The sequence below is a fragment of the Acyrthosiphon pisum genome, chromosome A1, assembly GCF_005508785.2.
Source record: "Acyrthosiphon pisum isolate AL4f chromosome A1, pea_aphid_22Mar2018_4r6ur, whole genome shotgun sequence".
Lineage (NCBI taxonomy): Eukaryota > Metazoa > Arthropoda > Insecta > Hemiptera > Aphididae > Acyrthosiphon > Acyrthosiphon pisum.
Window position 1 is genome coordinate 89,940,867 of NC_042494.1, and position 18,184 is coordinate 89,959,050.

Genomic DNA, 18,184 nt, shown 5'->3' on the forward strand with positions numbered 1-18,184 from the left:
CATTACTATTTTTTCTTAAAGCACATTACAATATATTATTTATAATGACAATAAACAATAACTGCTCGTGTACTTTTTTGATGTGTATAGTGAGTATAACTATTTATAAAATAAATAAAAAGAAAAATGTGTAATAGGTATTATCATCCCGACATAATATATGCACACATAGTTCTGTAAAAACTGATTAACAATCGACACACCCTAAAAGACAATAATTATAATAATTAATATACAACAAAGCGTTTTAGGTCACAAATAACTCGATCTTTTAAACTCGTGGACATTTTCATTTCCAAAGAACTCATATATCAACATTTTCTTTAAAATATTTCAAGCCAATTAAAAATAATCAAATGTTAATAATATAAAATAATAATAATAATTAGCTGTATAATAACAATGTAAACAAACGAATCTAATCAAAAATCTACTAAATGATTCAGTCTTAAACATACACTTATAATAATAACAATATGATCAATTATAATATATGTATAATAAAAAATAAATAATAATAAACAAAAGCATGTCAGTAATTTGGTTTAGTTCAAATTAAATAATTGGCAAACTATAACCAAATATTACTCATTTTACTACATGATGTCATTTAGGAGTTAGAAGAAAATATTGTCAAAAAAACAGTAGTATTTTGAAAAATTGTCCAACATTCATGTTAATGAAGTATTTGTTTAAAATAGATTTAAAAAAAGTTAGTAGTATTCCTAATGTTTATCAGTCAACTTTCACTATAAGAAAGTTTCTTTGCTTAACTTTTGGTATTCACCAAAATTGGTGCTTAAAAATACAGGAGTGATAAAAATGTATTTTTAATCTACGAGTACTTTTAATTAATTGTTTATAAGGATAACTTTTATATAAATAAATAACAATTTATGTGGTTTTAATCGTACAAATTGATTGCATATCGGTATATTAGTACAGCAGTGATAATAACAATCTTGACAACTGACCAATGATCGATTCAAAAATAAAATGAATAACCAACAACGAATAGTATAGTTGAAAGAGCCAGTATCAAAGTAACGCCGTTTTTTAATGAAAATCGTATTTTAACAGTTTCGATCTAAAAATTATCGAAAACATTATTTTTTTTTTTTTATGTCATTAAATTATAATATATACATAATATATATTTCATAATATTAATAATAATAATAACAATATAAACAAAGAATATATTGACTTAGCAATGCATCATTAATGATTGAAATGTAAGCACATTTAAAAAAAAATCTAATAACAGGCTTAAAATATTGTTTTTCGATACTAACTCCTTCAAATTCAACATATTATGTGCGAGCAGGTCGATTTAATCACAATAAAACATTTCTATATGATGTAAAAGCTACACGTTTTCCTCTTAATATTTATACAATAATATAAATACAATAATTTCTCTATTTAAGTGCATTTTATATCGTACATCAGATAAAAAAGGGCTGTCGCAAAATATTTGATGCCGGTCGATCCGGCCACGTGAAGTGTATATCGAACATATAACACATATTATAACTAATGTTTATAATTAAAAACATGACGACCGAATCTCATTTTATGTAAGCGCCTATATGACTGAAGTGGTGATTAGAGCGAATAAATAAAAAAAGTCAACAATATTAATTTTACCATAACGCTATTATCACAATAACTGCGCGCCTAAAACCTAAAGGGGTTCTCTGGTAACTTTTATAATACTAATATTTTTTTACTAAAATTAACTACAATCAAACATATTTATTGAGCCTCGTTGATTATCCAAAGTACATATTATTTTTATTATAATGAAGCTTGAATTTTTCCTACACATTATTAAAATATTTCATTGATTACTAGGTATAGTTAGTAATAAATAACATGATATTATGATGAAAAATAGATGACAGACCAAAATATTGATAAAGTAAACTAACCCTGTCGTATACTGTGATTTTATTATTGTTATATCAATACTATTTGGTTTATGCTCTGGTTAGTGTAAAACACAAATACAATTTTTGATAGTTGAAAACACCAATCAAATAGAACAGATAGAATACAAATTTTATAACAAATTGTTAATATTTTAGTTTTTTTCTCATAACGAGTTTTTTGAAATTGTTTAAATTTAGTACAAGAACATTTGTATTATTATTGATTAAAAAAACAATAGTACGTTGAACTTATATGGATTAAGATTTGAAATTGTCCATAAAATTATTATTTATCATAATTTATTCATGGGACAAAGTGTATTTTAAAACAAGTTAAGCAAAACTTTTCAAACTTTAAAATTTAAACTAATTTTTAAATGAGTAGGTATCTAAACAAATTATTATTTTGCTGATTGCTGAACCTTTTTGTTATAATAAAAATGTGTTGACATTTTGCTATCATATAAGTACATAGAAATATATATCATATATTTAAGGTACACAAACAGAATAATTATTAATTGGTGTTTTTCAAAAATTTAATTTTCCCAATCGAATATCGATACTTAGTATTACTAAAACTTAGATAATGATACTAACTATATCGATTGCTTATTTTTCATTCGGTGCAATTAATATATTAAATTGAACGATTTATTAAAAATGTGGCAGGCTCAAGTCATTATAGTAAAAATAATAATAATATAATGATAATAATAATAATAATAATAATAATAATAATAATAATAACACTACAATAGGAACAAACAACTCGTATTAAAATATAATTCCAAAAGTGATTATTGTTAAAATACGCATTTCGTTTGTTTACATATTATTTAGACTACACCTATATATTCATACATTTTAAACCTCAACAAAACGAATTCAGTGCGATTTAAAAATTGTAGGCATATTTTTATGGAGTGGTAATTAAAACCACGATAAAATGTCATACCATGATTTCAGAGTTGGGCTAAAAAACAAATGTACCTATGACAATGTATTTATAGTATTATTTTTGATAATAACAAATTATTCAATATCGAAAATGATTAATCTCCATTTAACTGATTAAATTTGATAACTTATACATGTATTAGATTATTGACTGGAAGCCCTGTAATTTAGTATGATTTGTATATTGTTAAAAGTTTTAAGAAGGAATCGTTATTTTTTTTTAAATTGCTGCCCAACTCTTTCTGTTGATGTATATTATACATACAAATTTAATTTGCCCGTAAAATATATATTTATACGTGATTTACTGATCTAATAATTTACAAGTTGTTCCAAAACAATTGTTAATAATTTAAAAACCGTCTATAAAAAATAATTTTTTCTACAATGTTCCGAAAAACACCATTTAGTATGACATGTATGATTACTGGCTCTATCGGCACACTAAAATTATTAAAAATTCTCCTAATCCATGGATATCTCCATGAGTTCGGGGCATACAACCAACGACAATTTTAATAAATTAGATTTCGTTTGAAACAATTTTTTTATCTGAATAAAACGTAAACAAATGGACGAATGATTGTTCTCGGGAAGAACATTCGATTAATAACAAAAACAAAGTTCAACAATAATGATTATTAAAAAAAAAAACATCAACATAATACTTAACTTAGAGGAAGTGATCTTCCATGTCGAGTTGTAGTAGCTCAAGTTCTGCGCGACTTTTCCGTTTGCAAAATACCGTCAAACACAACAATCTGAGCATGACGCGGAACTGCGGGCTAAGAAATATGAGCACAAACGCCTTCCATACCGAGTTGGATATGCCCAGCCACAGGGCAGCGAAACGGACATGGCCGGGGACCGCCGGTACACCACCTAGTTGCTGGTATGCTTTGATGGACATCAATGGTGTCCAACAAATCCAAAACGTTACGATTAACACGAATGACGTGACGTGTGTAGGATTGGACAAGTTTTCAGACAACGCTGTTACGTATTCCTGTGTACAATGATAATATAATAATTCACGACCATTATAATAATAATATAACTTAATGCTATAGCTACACTGATATAAACCATTTGTCATTATTTAAAGGACCATCTGGTAAATGTGTGACGTTTAAATAAGTCTCGTTATAATATTGTTTAATATAGCCGATTAGCATTATAATATACAATATTATCGAATACCTATTAATAATAGGTAAATTATATTATAAAATCTATACCTACACCTACTATTAGTTAGCTATGAACTCGATTATACTATTTATTTTATTTTTACAATACGTCATTATAGTTTAAATAAAAATAAAAATAATTCATTTAAATAAATATAAAATAAATGGCCGCTTATGCTATTTAATATTTATAAACACTATATTAGACTAGGAATCTCGTGTCTTATAACATTGTCATCGAATATAATGAATACAATTACAATATTTAATTATTATGTGTATTGCAGTTGTACCTATCTTGTTTTAATAGTTATAAACTTATAACATTTCGGCTAGTGTAATACAATACATTATTCACGTATGTATAATGTCAAAAGCCCCAGGGGAATATTCGGTTGACTATTCCAAAAAAATCTAATTAACGACAAACGGAGCAGGTCCCTTTAATTTTTTAATTATAGTCAAAATTGAATAAGAAATCTACCGTAATTTTAACAGTTTAACTTGATTAATTTGATTAGAACCCGAATAAATTATTATAATATACATACAACTCACTAAGTTATTGAAATTGTATGTCTTACTACGATAGTATTAGTATATAATTAACTAGCTTATTTATGAATATTTTAATTTCAATGTAAAAAAGTAATTTCCTGTTCAAATAAATAATTATAAGTACATTTAGCGCTAATATTAAATTAACAATGGTTTTGTTTTGTTAAGAATTATATTAGATTCTTTAATAAATTTAATATTTTACCTATAATGCTAAAAAAAAAAAATTTTAACCCAACGATTTAAAAAAAAAATATGTGATTAAAGTTTTCAAGAAATATTACGCCACCATTAAGATTTTCAAAGGTTCCACTTTATCAGCTTAAAGTCTAATAATCCACGGGAACTTTAAAAAGTTAAGCTTCAGATGAGAACCAAGAGTAATGTAAAGAAATATTTTTCAAAAAATAAAAGTATCAAGTTTGAAAATTAGGTATTTAAAAACTTAGTGTTGTCAAGGTGAAGTAAGGCTCTTAGAGTATGCAAATATCCAACCAACGCTCTACATATAAATTTCGAATCTAAAATCAAAGAGTTTTCAACCTGCGATCTAATAATGTAAATTATTTGTTTTGTATTACATTTTAAATTTATTAAATTAATCCTTAGTGTTATTTAGTTTATACTTTCTAATTTCTATACCTTCTTAAAAAATTGTTAGTTAAATTAAATTAAATGTACATCTAAATTATCGCATTATAAATGCGCGCAATAAATTGTTCATGAAAATAGATATACAAAATACTAAGTATATTATTGTATAGGTATGTAATCAAAGAAAAAGTAACTATTTTATTTTAACTTTTAACTTTTAACCTTACATAAATAAAAGTTGTGTGCAATAATTTATGTTTTCAACCCGACAACTAAATGATATAAACACTATTACGTACGTTAGTAGTTAGTACCTTCTTAGACTAGTGCTATATAGATATCGTGAAAAGCAATAGAAACAACAGTCATAGAAAAACTTGACGGCAACGATCTAATCTAAATTAATATTTTATGCCTATTTTTTGCTTATTCAACTATTGTGGAATATAGATCGTATTATAATAAATAGGGTATAAACTATAATTTATAACCTAGATTCGTATATTATATTTGCATATATTATTGAGACACGACCGAAGCCATTGATTACAAAACTTACAAATGCCAAGTGGACCTAGACTCAACCTTGTAACCTATTTATTAAAATTATTTTAAAAAACACACACATATAGAGCCAACCTCAGATTAAAATAGCCAACATGAGCCACGTACCGAATATGATATTTTTTTTAGTACGAAAACCATTTATAACTTTCATATTGTTTTTGTTCCATTATAATATTATACAAAATTATTTTAAATGTCTATACCTACTGAATCTGAAATGTAATCCCTTTAAAGATTTATTAATAAACGGTTTTTTGTAATTTATTCAGTTTGTTGCAATTAAACCATCTGATTTATTTCAAAGAAATAAATAAATTTATTTAAGAAATTAACTACAATATGTAATTATATTATATTATTTGTTTAGTAAAAAAATAGTCATATGTTTTTAAATTAAATTATAAAAAAATAATTTCTTCGAAGGAAGGTCGGGCAGCTAGTAATATATAAATAATGCATATATATTTTAATTTTAGTATTATATTATGCAATAACAGTAATATTGTTTATTTTAGCCATACAATCTCCTTTCTCATATACACGAAACGAATTCGATAGTTCAACACTGTCCAACCGGCGAGGACTATCTAGCCATCAATATATATATAAATATATACATATATAATATATATATATAATATATATAAATGAATCTTTACTAACGAGCTTTTGATAATATTTATATTTTATACAATATATCATTTATTCGTTTAATCGTTTATACGCTCAATAACTATAGTTAAATGTCCTCTAAGTTTAAATACTGTCCTGCTCATTATTGATCATTCGTTTTCTGTATTCAAGTAGACAAACTCCATGGCTTCACAATGGATCACTTGGAGTTACTTGATGCCCTTATATTAAATATTGCTATGCTATGGCCTATAGCCTGGGAAAACTGAAGTATCAATGGTCATATACTCAAATATTTTATCGAATATTAATATTTATTATTTACTAAAAAAATTTTTTTTTTATTTCATTGATATAATTGTTAACTGCAGATACATTATCTAATGTACATACAGTTAGCTAACGTACATAGCATATTTAAATCACAAACAAACTATCAAAAGATTTTTTTTCATTTCAATTTTGGTGCATATTTTGATATTATTCTACATATTTGCATACATATATGATATAAATATAAAATAGGGATTTTTACTGCATATAAAATGCACAGTGTAGTTATAACGTTCAACTATTATTGGTAATAACAGTTAGGGCTGTAATTTTTTATCGGCGGGACCCCATAATCAAGTATTGGCTTCTGGGTCACTCAATATAGAGAATATATAACCAGTCTAAAATATATCCACATACCCTCCTAAACGGCTGCCCATATAGTTATTATTAGCTCAACCCCTCCATTTATACCATCCTGCATTCCTGCGAGAAAGGACTCGTAGCTGCAGTAGGTACGCGTCTGTAATATTATATGCATATATGTATAGGTCGTCATAATACATATACATTATGTCTATAACGTCGATATGATAATATTATATCGTACCTTGTCATGTGCTAGAAAACCGCGCCGCAGCCGCCTGATCGCACCGTAAATATACACGTACGTGTACAGAATTGTGATCAGACTGGGCCCCAGCACCAGTATGGACAGCGTCACCGAGTACGCCGCCATGCCCTGCCAGTCGAGCATGCACACTGCCGTGTCCTGGTCGAATACCGGATCACCGAACTCGAGAAGCGGTGGGCTACACAGCATTGCCGACGATATCCACGTGAACGCCATCCAGCACTGACACCTTGTGCGCGTCTGTACCGTAAAGTACCGGACTGGTTTGCGTACCGCTATGTACCTGTGAAAAACCATCGCGAGTACACACGTATTATTTCATTGTGTGTACATTTTTGTAGTATAAAAATGTATTATGTTGTATTATCATGTGCATTGCAGTCAGAGCGAGATCACATACACTTAAATCTACATCTCTACGACTTCTTGTTGGTTAGGTAGAGTTTTATGAGGAATAACGTCGAGTTTCCTGCGATAAAAGTATCGCCCCGTACACCCATATATTATGTATATTATGTAAGTTATAAAATATCCAAGATGTATTATTTATTAATTATTATATTCCAACGCACCATTTATTATTGTAAATATAGACAGACTTGGGTTCGATAACTATATAATATCACACTATATTAGGGTCTAATATATACCTAATTTGCTAGGTCTAAAAATTACCTAGCCTTAGCAAAGTTCATTGTTATATAATATTAGATAAGTTAGGTTATTAGGTATATAATATATTAATATACTAAAAGTACAGCAAACTCTCGTTACCTATGTCGAAACTCAAGATACAGTAGATTATTAAATGTGCCAAATGTCGATATCCCACATTTTTCGTAATCTCGAACACAAGTGAAAACCCCTCGAAATAAATATCATTAAAATATACTCAATATTTCAAACTTTTTTCTGTGCTCCTTGAGTTTTGAGTTTTGTTACTGTATATTAATACCCAATCGTAAGCATAAAAAATCTAAACGGTGAAAGGGGAAGTGGATTATTATTTTACGAAAAGTGTTTGATGGGTACCTATGTAGGTATATATTAAATAGAATGTACTGCTTTAACGTTACATGCTATTAAACAAAAAAAATATTACAGCTTAAACATTTTTTCCCCTTATTCTTGTCTTCGACTCTTATTTGAAAACGGGCTATTTAGGATATAATATGTAGTATGTACAATACGATGCATGTTAACTACAATGACGCCAGTGTACAATATTATCATGAAATACCTAGCTATTATACGTGGTCGCATCATAATGCAGTGTTTTGCACACGCAAATTTCTGATGCGTTATATTTTGGTAGATATAATTTGTCCCTCCTCGTGCTGCAGTTGTTGACGAGAAGAATGTATATACCTACATCGCGCGTGCAAAAATGCAGAACACGCGACTCAGACATGCGATCAAACTGCAGTATAATTATATATAATATATATATATATGCCTAGTAGGTAGTATAGTATAAACAATTTTTTCTATAATAAGTCTACAGGGGTAGATCTAAGAATGAAAAAAATAGTGTGCTAGAAATAATATGTGCCTATAGTCAGTGTTAAACCATAAACATATACAACTTGATAGGTATCTATTATGTCTGTACTGTTTAAATTATACATAATATCGATGGGCGTAGCGCACAATAGTGTGATAAGTGCAAAATTTGGAAAAATGAGTTTTTTGCATGGTTGTCTTGTTAACAACTTTCTACATATTGTGTACAAATTTTCTAAGTATATAGTAAATATTTAGTCTGCTAGAGATCGGCGCATTTGTTGTAGTGCATGTAATTTGCATGATATGAAATCACAATTGTCGCTCTCCTGAACAATTACGAAAATTTCACTTATCACACTTGTGCGCTACGCCATCGATATTCAATAATAATTAATAATGGAATTTTTAAAACAAATGTACGAAAAATTTCCACCAACTTACAACGAACTAGTCGAAGTGTTGGCGGGAGTGGGGAGGCGTGTGAGTTCGTGGAACGTATAGGTACTATAAGTACACACGCAATTGGCATAATTGAATGCTTATTACCTCTGAAGTACAAAATATATACCACGTGTTGGTGGGACAGACGCTTGAAATCATATATCGTTACAACATACATAATATTATTATTATGTTAGGTGTATATACCACTATACTGCATAAAGTTACCTACGCACTTACTGCAAAATTATCGTTATATTAGCTGACTGAAGGTGATACATTTAAAGCGCAAAATAATACACCTAGGCAAAATAAAAAGTAAATTGTTTTGAGTTGTATACCTAATAATTAATATTGAAATATATATTTTATATTAACTTAATTTTAATTTAAATTTTTAAAGTGGAATAGCTAATAAAAATCAATATACAAATATGATTTCATATGTATTTGAACCCAGGGCTTTTATTATTATTATAAGTATTTATAAAGTTTAGCAAAGCTGAGTAATTTTATTGGTGAACTTCTAATAATTAAAAATTCACCAATAAAAATGTACTTATAGGTATCGCCCTGCCCTTCTACTATTTTTACCTAAAATTCAAATGATGTAATAACAGCATTATTTATAAACAAATAATAAACTTTTAGTTCAATATTCAACGTTTTCTCCTTTATAAATATAAATATATAGCGATTATCATTATAAACTATAATTTATAGAACTAAAGCCATTGTGTTTGGGAAAAATGAAGAATTTAAATTTAAATTATAGTTGTCAATAACTAAATAATAATTTAGAGTACAAAGAGTAACGTCGTCGCCTCAAATACTGGATGAATTATTTAAAAAGTAGTTAATATCTTATGACGGCGTCATGTATAGGCAATTTAACACCACTGTTAATGTTGTGTGGCTGGACTACTAGATATTATATTAATATTTATTAACTTTTATGACGTATTCTAAGAATTAATTAATCACAATTAACACAAATATAGTAGTTTTTGTTTACCGGTTCAATAATAATTGTTATCTTTAAATGACCATTTTTCATTAATATAATGAACCAAAATAATTATTTTAATCTGTACATAATCAAAATGCATTAAAATTGTTACCTGTCCACACTAATCCACATAAGTGTGTATGCAGACACGGTCCACAGTGCGACTTCGATGTATCCGATTATTCTACAAGCAATTTTCCCATAAACCCATTGTTGCACGAGTGCTGGATATACGGAAAATGGCACTACGAGCACACCGTAGAGCAGGTCGGCCAGAGCCAGTGACACCAAGTATACATTCATCACCTCTCCTCCACCTATTACATTATATAGATGACGGGTTATTAGAAAAGTTAGATGCAGTTCAAATAAAAAAGCTTATATTTATATTTCGTGATGGCATTAATCACTTTAAAATAACTATTTATGTTCGCTCTATTTTGAAAAATTGTGTCGTCGACTGCCTCGATAATGTCAACAATATTATGTCAGGAAATAATTCATATAATCGATAAATGCATATAATAATACCTCTTATGTTGGTGAACGTAGCGATTATGAGGATATTAAGGAGGATGATGGCGACCGCCATGGTGAGCACCAGCGATGCCTGGGTTAAGGGCTCCAGGTTGTGGTGGGGGTGGGCTTCAGTAATACGTGCCCACCGCCATTGTTGCTATCTGTCACACATCACAGCCTATACACAAATATATAAATGTATCATTAGACGATTATTATTTAAATAATCTTGTTATCGCAATATAGGTAGAAATGATAATTAGATACTTTGATAAATGCACTCAATTATATATAATACATTAATTAACACTAACGATACAACGGAACTGATGCATTCATCTGATTTAAGGAGGTAGTTTTAAAACTAATTACAATCAATACCATAGTCTATAGGTACTATATTTTCCTATTTATTATATAGGGTAGTTTATTCTTCGAATTACATTATATTGCACGTATTTGATCGTGGAGTTGATTTCATTAAAAAACTCTTATTATTGTATTATATATTATGTGAATAACCATTATATATATAATATAATATATTCAATGGCTTCTAACAGAAAATCAACGCTAATAATGTGTCCAATCGATAATATTAATAGACTTATACAGTTATACATTTATATAGTGCATAGTACATATAGTGATATTTAAAAGTCCGTAAATAATAAAAACTATAATAACTATTGTTATATTTATTTCGTAGAAGTAAAAATCAATAATGATGATTTATCAATTTTTTATTCATTTGAAAATTTATGAAAATTCATATTTAACCGTAAAATGCGTTCTAAATATAGGTAAGTATATACTTTATATTTTGTAGATATTAAAATCAACTTATTGATTCTATTTTTATGACTTGTTATGAATGTATTTCGAAATCATAAAATGTCTATAAATAAAAATAATAATATTAAGGTTGTGGTTCGTTATTAGTCATAAATTTAAATAAGATTACTATACATATTATAGAATACAAAAATAATATAGACGCTAATCATAAATAAATCGTCTAGATTCGTGGGGGAAAAGTGCAAACCATATAATTACATCACTATTATAGTTGGTAATGTATAAGTTATAAATACCATTTTACTATTCAATACTACTACCACCATTATAATAATATCTACTATACTATATTAATATTAGTTACTACTTACTAGTTACTATGCTACTGTATACTATAATATATTAATACTACTATAATAATATTGTATCTCGTGATATATACATTACGACATAGATAAAAGATATATCATAGACTCATATCGATTGGAGGACGACGGATATTAGACTTTCACTACACTCGCGTACCACCCGTTTGGCGCTTTATGCGATAAAAAACTACGAAAAAACGATCGACCTGGCGGAACGATTACGCGCGGTTTACGAGATTTACGAGAAGTTCTAACTAATGTACTATAGAGTACATAGACGCACTGCCGTGTCCATCGTGTAAAAATTCTCGCACAGGATAACGATTGAGTGTTTTGAGAAAAATCTATCGGGAAAAAATTAATAAACAAGAGAGACGCTACAGCAGCGACGGACGACTAAAATTGACCGTGTACGTTGCGGGGGCGGTGAGGAGACAATAAAGGGTCGGGCCTTGGAAATCTAAACGATGCGAGTGTGTACACCTATACGTCATAATATATACGCATTACACTCAAAAAAATCACCGGAACCAATATGAATCCATTATTATTTACAATAGACGGTCATCATTGAGGTGCATCCTGCGGTAGACGGTATAGGTGTAGTGCGCGTATCCATATTCGAAGAGTGCACGATTAGCGACGACATGACTGCAGTGGTGGCGGTAGAGTTTTGTGGTAAAAAATGATATGTAACGTTATTACGTAGACTTTCGGGAGATGTGTTAGAATATTGTCACAATAGGTAATAACAATAATTCGTCGATACCACTTATCACTATAATAGACAGTACCCCCGCAGGTTACTCGTCGCTGCCGTATATTATAATATTATTTAAGTTTTTGATTTCATTATTCGTCGGGTACATCACTCCGATGTTCACCGTATCGTCCGTACTGTCGTTGAGGTGTAAATCGTCGTACAATATTATTAATTGCGATAATGTACCATCCCGACCGGGCGATGACTACGTTTACGGTGCGCGAGTACGTCTCGCCATCGGGTCCGAGTGCAGTGCGTATACCTACAACCTACTGCTATAGAAAAGACGACGAAAAAAAATTTGACCCAGACCGGCGCGCGCGTTTACCTACCCCCGAGACGATATCGGTGTAGCCGCCGGACGCGTTACTCTTCAATAATCCCAACGGGCGATGATTGCACCACGATAATAATGTTAAACATTAAAAAAAACTATAAAACATAAAAAATAGGCTACAATCCGAGACAACGATCATTACGCAACGACGACGACGTTGATAAGTACACGAACTGAAAAAATACCCGTATGCGTGGCGTATACGATATAATATAACGTTATATATATCGTGATAGAATATACATATTATTACATATACAATATATTATATTAGTGTGTGTACGTGCGCGTGTATGTGTGTACGAATGTACGTGTATGTGTGTGTGTGCTCACCAGATTCCGGTAACATGGCGGTCGCGCTGACGGGGTCGAAGTGCCGCAGCGGATGAGATGAATAATAATTGTAATTGTCGTGATGATTATATATTATAATGTTTATATATTATACATATATATATTTACAACGCGATGGATATTGTACGAAACATGGTGTGTATATTATAATTATTGTTAATGGGTAGACGTGGAAAGCGAAAAAATTGTTTTAGAAAAAAAAAAAAGAAAAAAGAAAGATATTGTACACGGAATGTTGCAAGAGCTACACTACTACCACTATTATACACTGCGGCGGCCGAATCGCGCGCCTCCCCTTCTGACACACGCGCACCTAGCACGCAACCCCCCCCCCCCCCCCCGAACACCATCGACAGCTACCCGCGACCCCACGACCCGCTCACGCACACACACGATCGGGAAAGCTCTCTCACACACACACACAAATGGGAAAGCACACACACACACACAACGTACCGTCGCCGTGCCCTCCCCTCGTTGCTACCAGCTCACTCTAACCACCCTCGCCGACAAATTTCTCGGCCTTGCCTTACACGCACACACACATACAAAAATGCGCGCGTGCGCGCAATTCACTACTGCGCCCTCCATGCACCACCCGGCAACCCCCCACCACCGATAGGCGCACTACCCTTTGAAAGTTTGTACTGACGCCGCCGCGTGACGTCAACCAAAGGACGCCACAGCATTCGCGGCTCCAGTGTGTCCGTGTCGTAGCTGCGCTTATCTGACTCCAGCAGACGCGGGCTGCTCTTGGCGTTTCTATACGCTTTCGCACTCACAAACGATCGTGCGCGCGCATTTACGTAAAAACACACGTAGATCTATTGTATATACGTCATATAATCCAACTCAGGAGCGCGTAAATACCAGTATACAAATATTTTATACATAGAAGACATATAGAAGTATTAAATATACATAATATAAATAGTGTATTGTGTGATATAATATTACCTATAACGCGCTCAAGCTCTTTGAAAACGTTTTTTGCACCACGTCTAACGTTCGCGTATAACCGTTTGGTGGTTATTATGCCTACCTATAAACCTTATACGTACCACAGAATAGAATAATGTACCTTGTACGTACCTACTTACTTACTAGTAAACAGATATAAATAGACGTATTGATACACGTTGTTTTATTATAATGTGCCAACTGCAGCCTACCTACCAATATAATATAATGGTACCTATATAGTATAGTATAGTATAGTATAGTAGTATGGTACGAACCTGGCTATGAATGACTAAATGGGCTGAAGCCTGAAGACCTAATATATCTGCTTAGATATTAGGTAAATATATTCCAAAAATACCTTTTTTGTTTATTGCTATTAATTAATTTACAAAAATGTGTAATACGTTACCTATACCAGATATATAATATAGTCTCTTATATTAATTATAACAATAAATGCGAACAAAGTACAAAATAATTACAATACGTTTATGGTTTATATTTAATCATTTAGTTTTTGCAATATTATATTATTATCTTATTTTTTTTAACTCAGTTAATTTAAGTTAATATGCACCAATAACAAAAAGTTGTAAGTTAAAAGTTAATACACACTTTTTGTTAACTTTTTATTAGGTTAAAAAAATTTAATTTGTTTATACAACGCTAGCATACTTAATATTTTTCCAACCCAAAACTCAATTATAGACTATAGTGTTTATACTTTGTACAGTATTTCCATATAAGTTAGATTCGAATGATATACATTTTTAACTTTAAATAATTTTCAATTTACGATACATATTTTTTGACTTGAAAAAGAAATAGTGAAATATAATTAAATTAAAAACAAAATAAATTAACTTTTACTTCTTAAAATGAAAAAGTAACTCGTTAATTTCACGTTAATTAAAAAAGAAGTTTAGTAAGTTAACAGTTAAGTTAATGAAAAGCCTAAAGTAACTAGTTAAGTTAAAAAGTTTAAATTAAATTAACTTTTTAACTTAACTTTAACTTTTTAACTCGTTAATGCCCAACCTCGCTTATATTTGTATGAAAATATCACAATATTGTTACTATTTTTTACAAACTATGTGTAGTTAGGTACTTTTATTAATGTATTTATTTTATATTGTGGATACCAGTGTGAATAAATATATGGGTATAAAACACCTTTATAATAAAATACCTAACCTATACATTTTTTCTCCCTGCATACTCAAAATATATAATATAGCTATAGCTTAATAAAACCAAAAATGTATTTTATGGCCCGATTATGGGTACCCTTCTTCACAATGTTTGTGTAATAATTTTATCAATTATAATATTGTGGACCACAAAACCACATCAGACATTCTTGGAAATTAAACATTAGTAGGTATAATACCTACATTTTTTTTTTTTAATACTAAAAAATATAAAACACTTAAGTATATACAGTGGCACTTATATTTATTGTTGGCAGGCCAAAGAAGGCGTTTTAAAAAAAAAGTTGGTGCAAATGTACATCCTGCTCTCCCCCCCCCCCCCCACCCAAATTACACCCCTGCTACATGCAATACTTAAGTAGGTTTTCAGCAATTAATATAGCTAATATACGATGTTATAATATTATATAGGTTCATATTTTGAGTTAATGCACTTTTTTCATTCTTAAATCTACCCGTGGAGCAAATAGACATACCACATACGCACCCACGTATTGGCTTATATATGTCAATGACGCAGGATTATAATTTATAGGATACAATTGTGATGGGTGCTAACTTTTATGGATAGGGGACGTATCGGAATGTAGTTATGCACTATACGTATCGTGTACAAAAGTTTTGTTCCTATATTATCACCTATATCAGTTTTGCCTCAATATAACTTACAGTTATCTTACAATATTACGAACACCTTACACCAACGACCTACCTAATTTTTGTCACCTCAATATTGACTATTGCTATCTATCCTCATTGTCCTATACCCCTCTTTTATACAAATGTAGATAATACCAGCAGTTTTTGTTCAAAATATATATTTAAATATCTACTTAATATACAGAATGATTCACCAAGCAGCCTCTCCCCCATTTTTCATTTAATAATGAATTTATTCAAATTCTGATTTTTGGAATTTTCAAATATACCTACTCATTCAAAGCACATTATTCAAATTCTCGAATTTTATTTTAACTACCTACATAAGGAATGTCCTGTGGTGATGTAAACTTCTGTTTTTCATATGAGAACCAGGGACGGATCCAGAGTTTAGAAACTGTGGGTTAGGACATATCAAAGGGCCACTTATTAAAACCAGATTAGAAATCTTTAGTTGTGTACTAGGTATATAAAACAAAAAAAAAATGAATTTATACTGTATGTGTGTTTATTCGAGGGTCCAAGTGTCAAACTACCCAAGGGCCGAAAGGATCTAAAAAGAGGCTAATTTAATCAGCAAATATTAACTGTGGATCAGCTGACCTCTTGAAACCCCCTTTATTACTTTAAATTATTTAGTAGATGATTTTTTTAACATTGTGATATAGATACATACCAAATTCAAAATTTTAAAGAGTAGTTTCTTAGTTATTGAAATGTTTATATTAAGGTCTAAGGATTAAAATGTAATAACCCTTAACAATGGTTTTACGAAAATATATAAAATAGAAAAATAGAAGTTCTATTGGATCTAGTATTTATTATAGAATGATTAGAAAAAAAATCCCCGCAATAGGAAAAAAAATGTCCAGTAACATTATACCAGGAATTGACTAAACATAAATAATTTATAAAAATTATTTTATAAATTTTAATTAGAAATAAAATTAATACTGTATTGGAATTTATTAATAATTTGTTCTAAGTCGGTTGATTGCATGTTGCTGTTATATTATATCTTTTAAATTTCGAAGATTTATAGGAGGGTCGGCATACATTAAACTATTAATACATTCCAATAGATCCATTACATATTTACATATGTATAACATAATAAACAACATATTTATTTATGTATCACATAAATATCACCTAAACAATTAGAGGTAAAAATGTTAAGCCTAAACAATCTTAGAATAATTATTTTCATTACAGTAAAAAATCTGAAAATTTCGCGAATTTTGCAGTATTTTTGTTGATTGGCTGTAACTTGGTCAATTGTGGACTAAGAAAGTTGGTTAAGCCAACAAAATGCATTAAAAAATTAGGCAAAAAATAATTAGTGGTTAAAATAGGTGGTTGCCATTTAAGAAAAAAAAGTTGTACTGCGCATGCGCAAGTCTAATTAAGTTAAAAAAATTCTAAGACTATAAAAAGGTGTATTTTTAATTTATATGTCATAACAACCAACATTAAATCAGAATTCAAATTTCAGGGCCCTGCGCAAAGATATTGAGTGTTCTCAATTAGCGTTTACACACTGTATATATTCCAAATCCATAATCATGGATCCATTATCATTAGTACAAAAATTAAATAACTCAAAAACTACTCATTTGAATTTTGATTTAGGTATCTACAATAATTTCAGAATAAATATTCACTAGATAACTAATAAGAGTAGTTCTCATAATCTCATTTGAAAGACAGAAGTTTGTATCTTTACAGGACACTCCTTATTACTAGTTGTACAAAAAATCTCGAGAATTTTGAAATATTGTCTTTATTCTTTAAATTTATTTAAAAATTCTAAAAATCCAATTTTGAATACCAACTGCATTATTGAAGAAACTAAGGGGGTGAGCCTGTTTGGTGAATTACTCTGTATAATACATCCTTATACATTATCATT

General features: G+C 29.8%; 1 protein-coding gene across 3 annotated transcripts; it reads right to left on the reverse strand.

Moving 5' to 3' along the window:
- Window positions 1-3,322: 3,322 nt before the first annotated feature.
- On the reverse strand, window positions 3,323-13,697 carry LOC100164529 (beta-1 adrenergic receptor). 3 transcript variants are annotated; one of them, XM_003244393.4, is made up of 5 exons: window positions 13,418-13,697; window positions 10,831-10,996; window positions 10,412-10,616; window positions 7,320-7,626; window positions 3,323-3,900 (listed from the first exon to the last, which is right to left on the reverse strand). In XM_003244393.4, exons 2-5 carry the CDS (start codon window positions 10,889-10,891, stop codon window positions 3,568-3,570), a joined length of 906 nt encoding a protein of 301 aa, XP_003244441.1. In that variant the 5' UTR covers window positions 10,892-10,996; window positions 13,418-13,697; the 3' UTR covers window positions 3,323-3,567. The 3 variants fall into 3 exon arrangements, with proteins under 3 accessions (XP_003244441.1, XP_001946367.2, XP_016659772.1); XM_001946332.5 differs by lacking the exon at window positions 13,418-13,697 and adding an exon at window positions 13,080-13,346; XM_016804283.2 differs by lacking the exon at window positions 13,418-13,697 and adding an exon at window positions 12,059-12,515.
- Window positions 13,698-18,184: the final 4,487 nt, after the last annotated feature.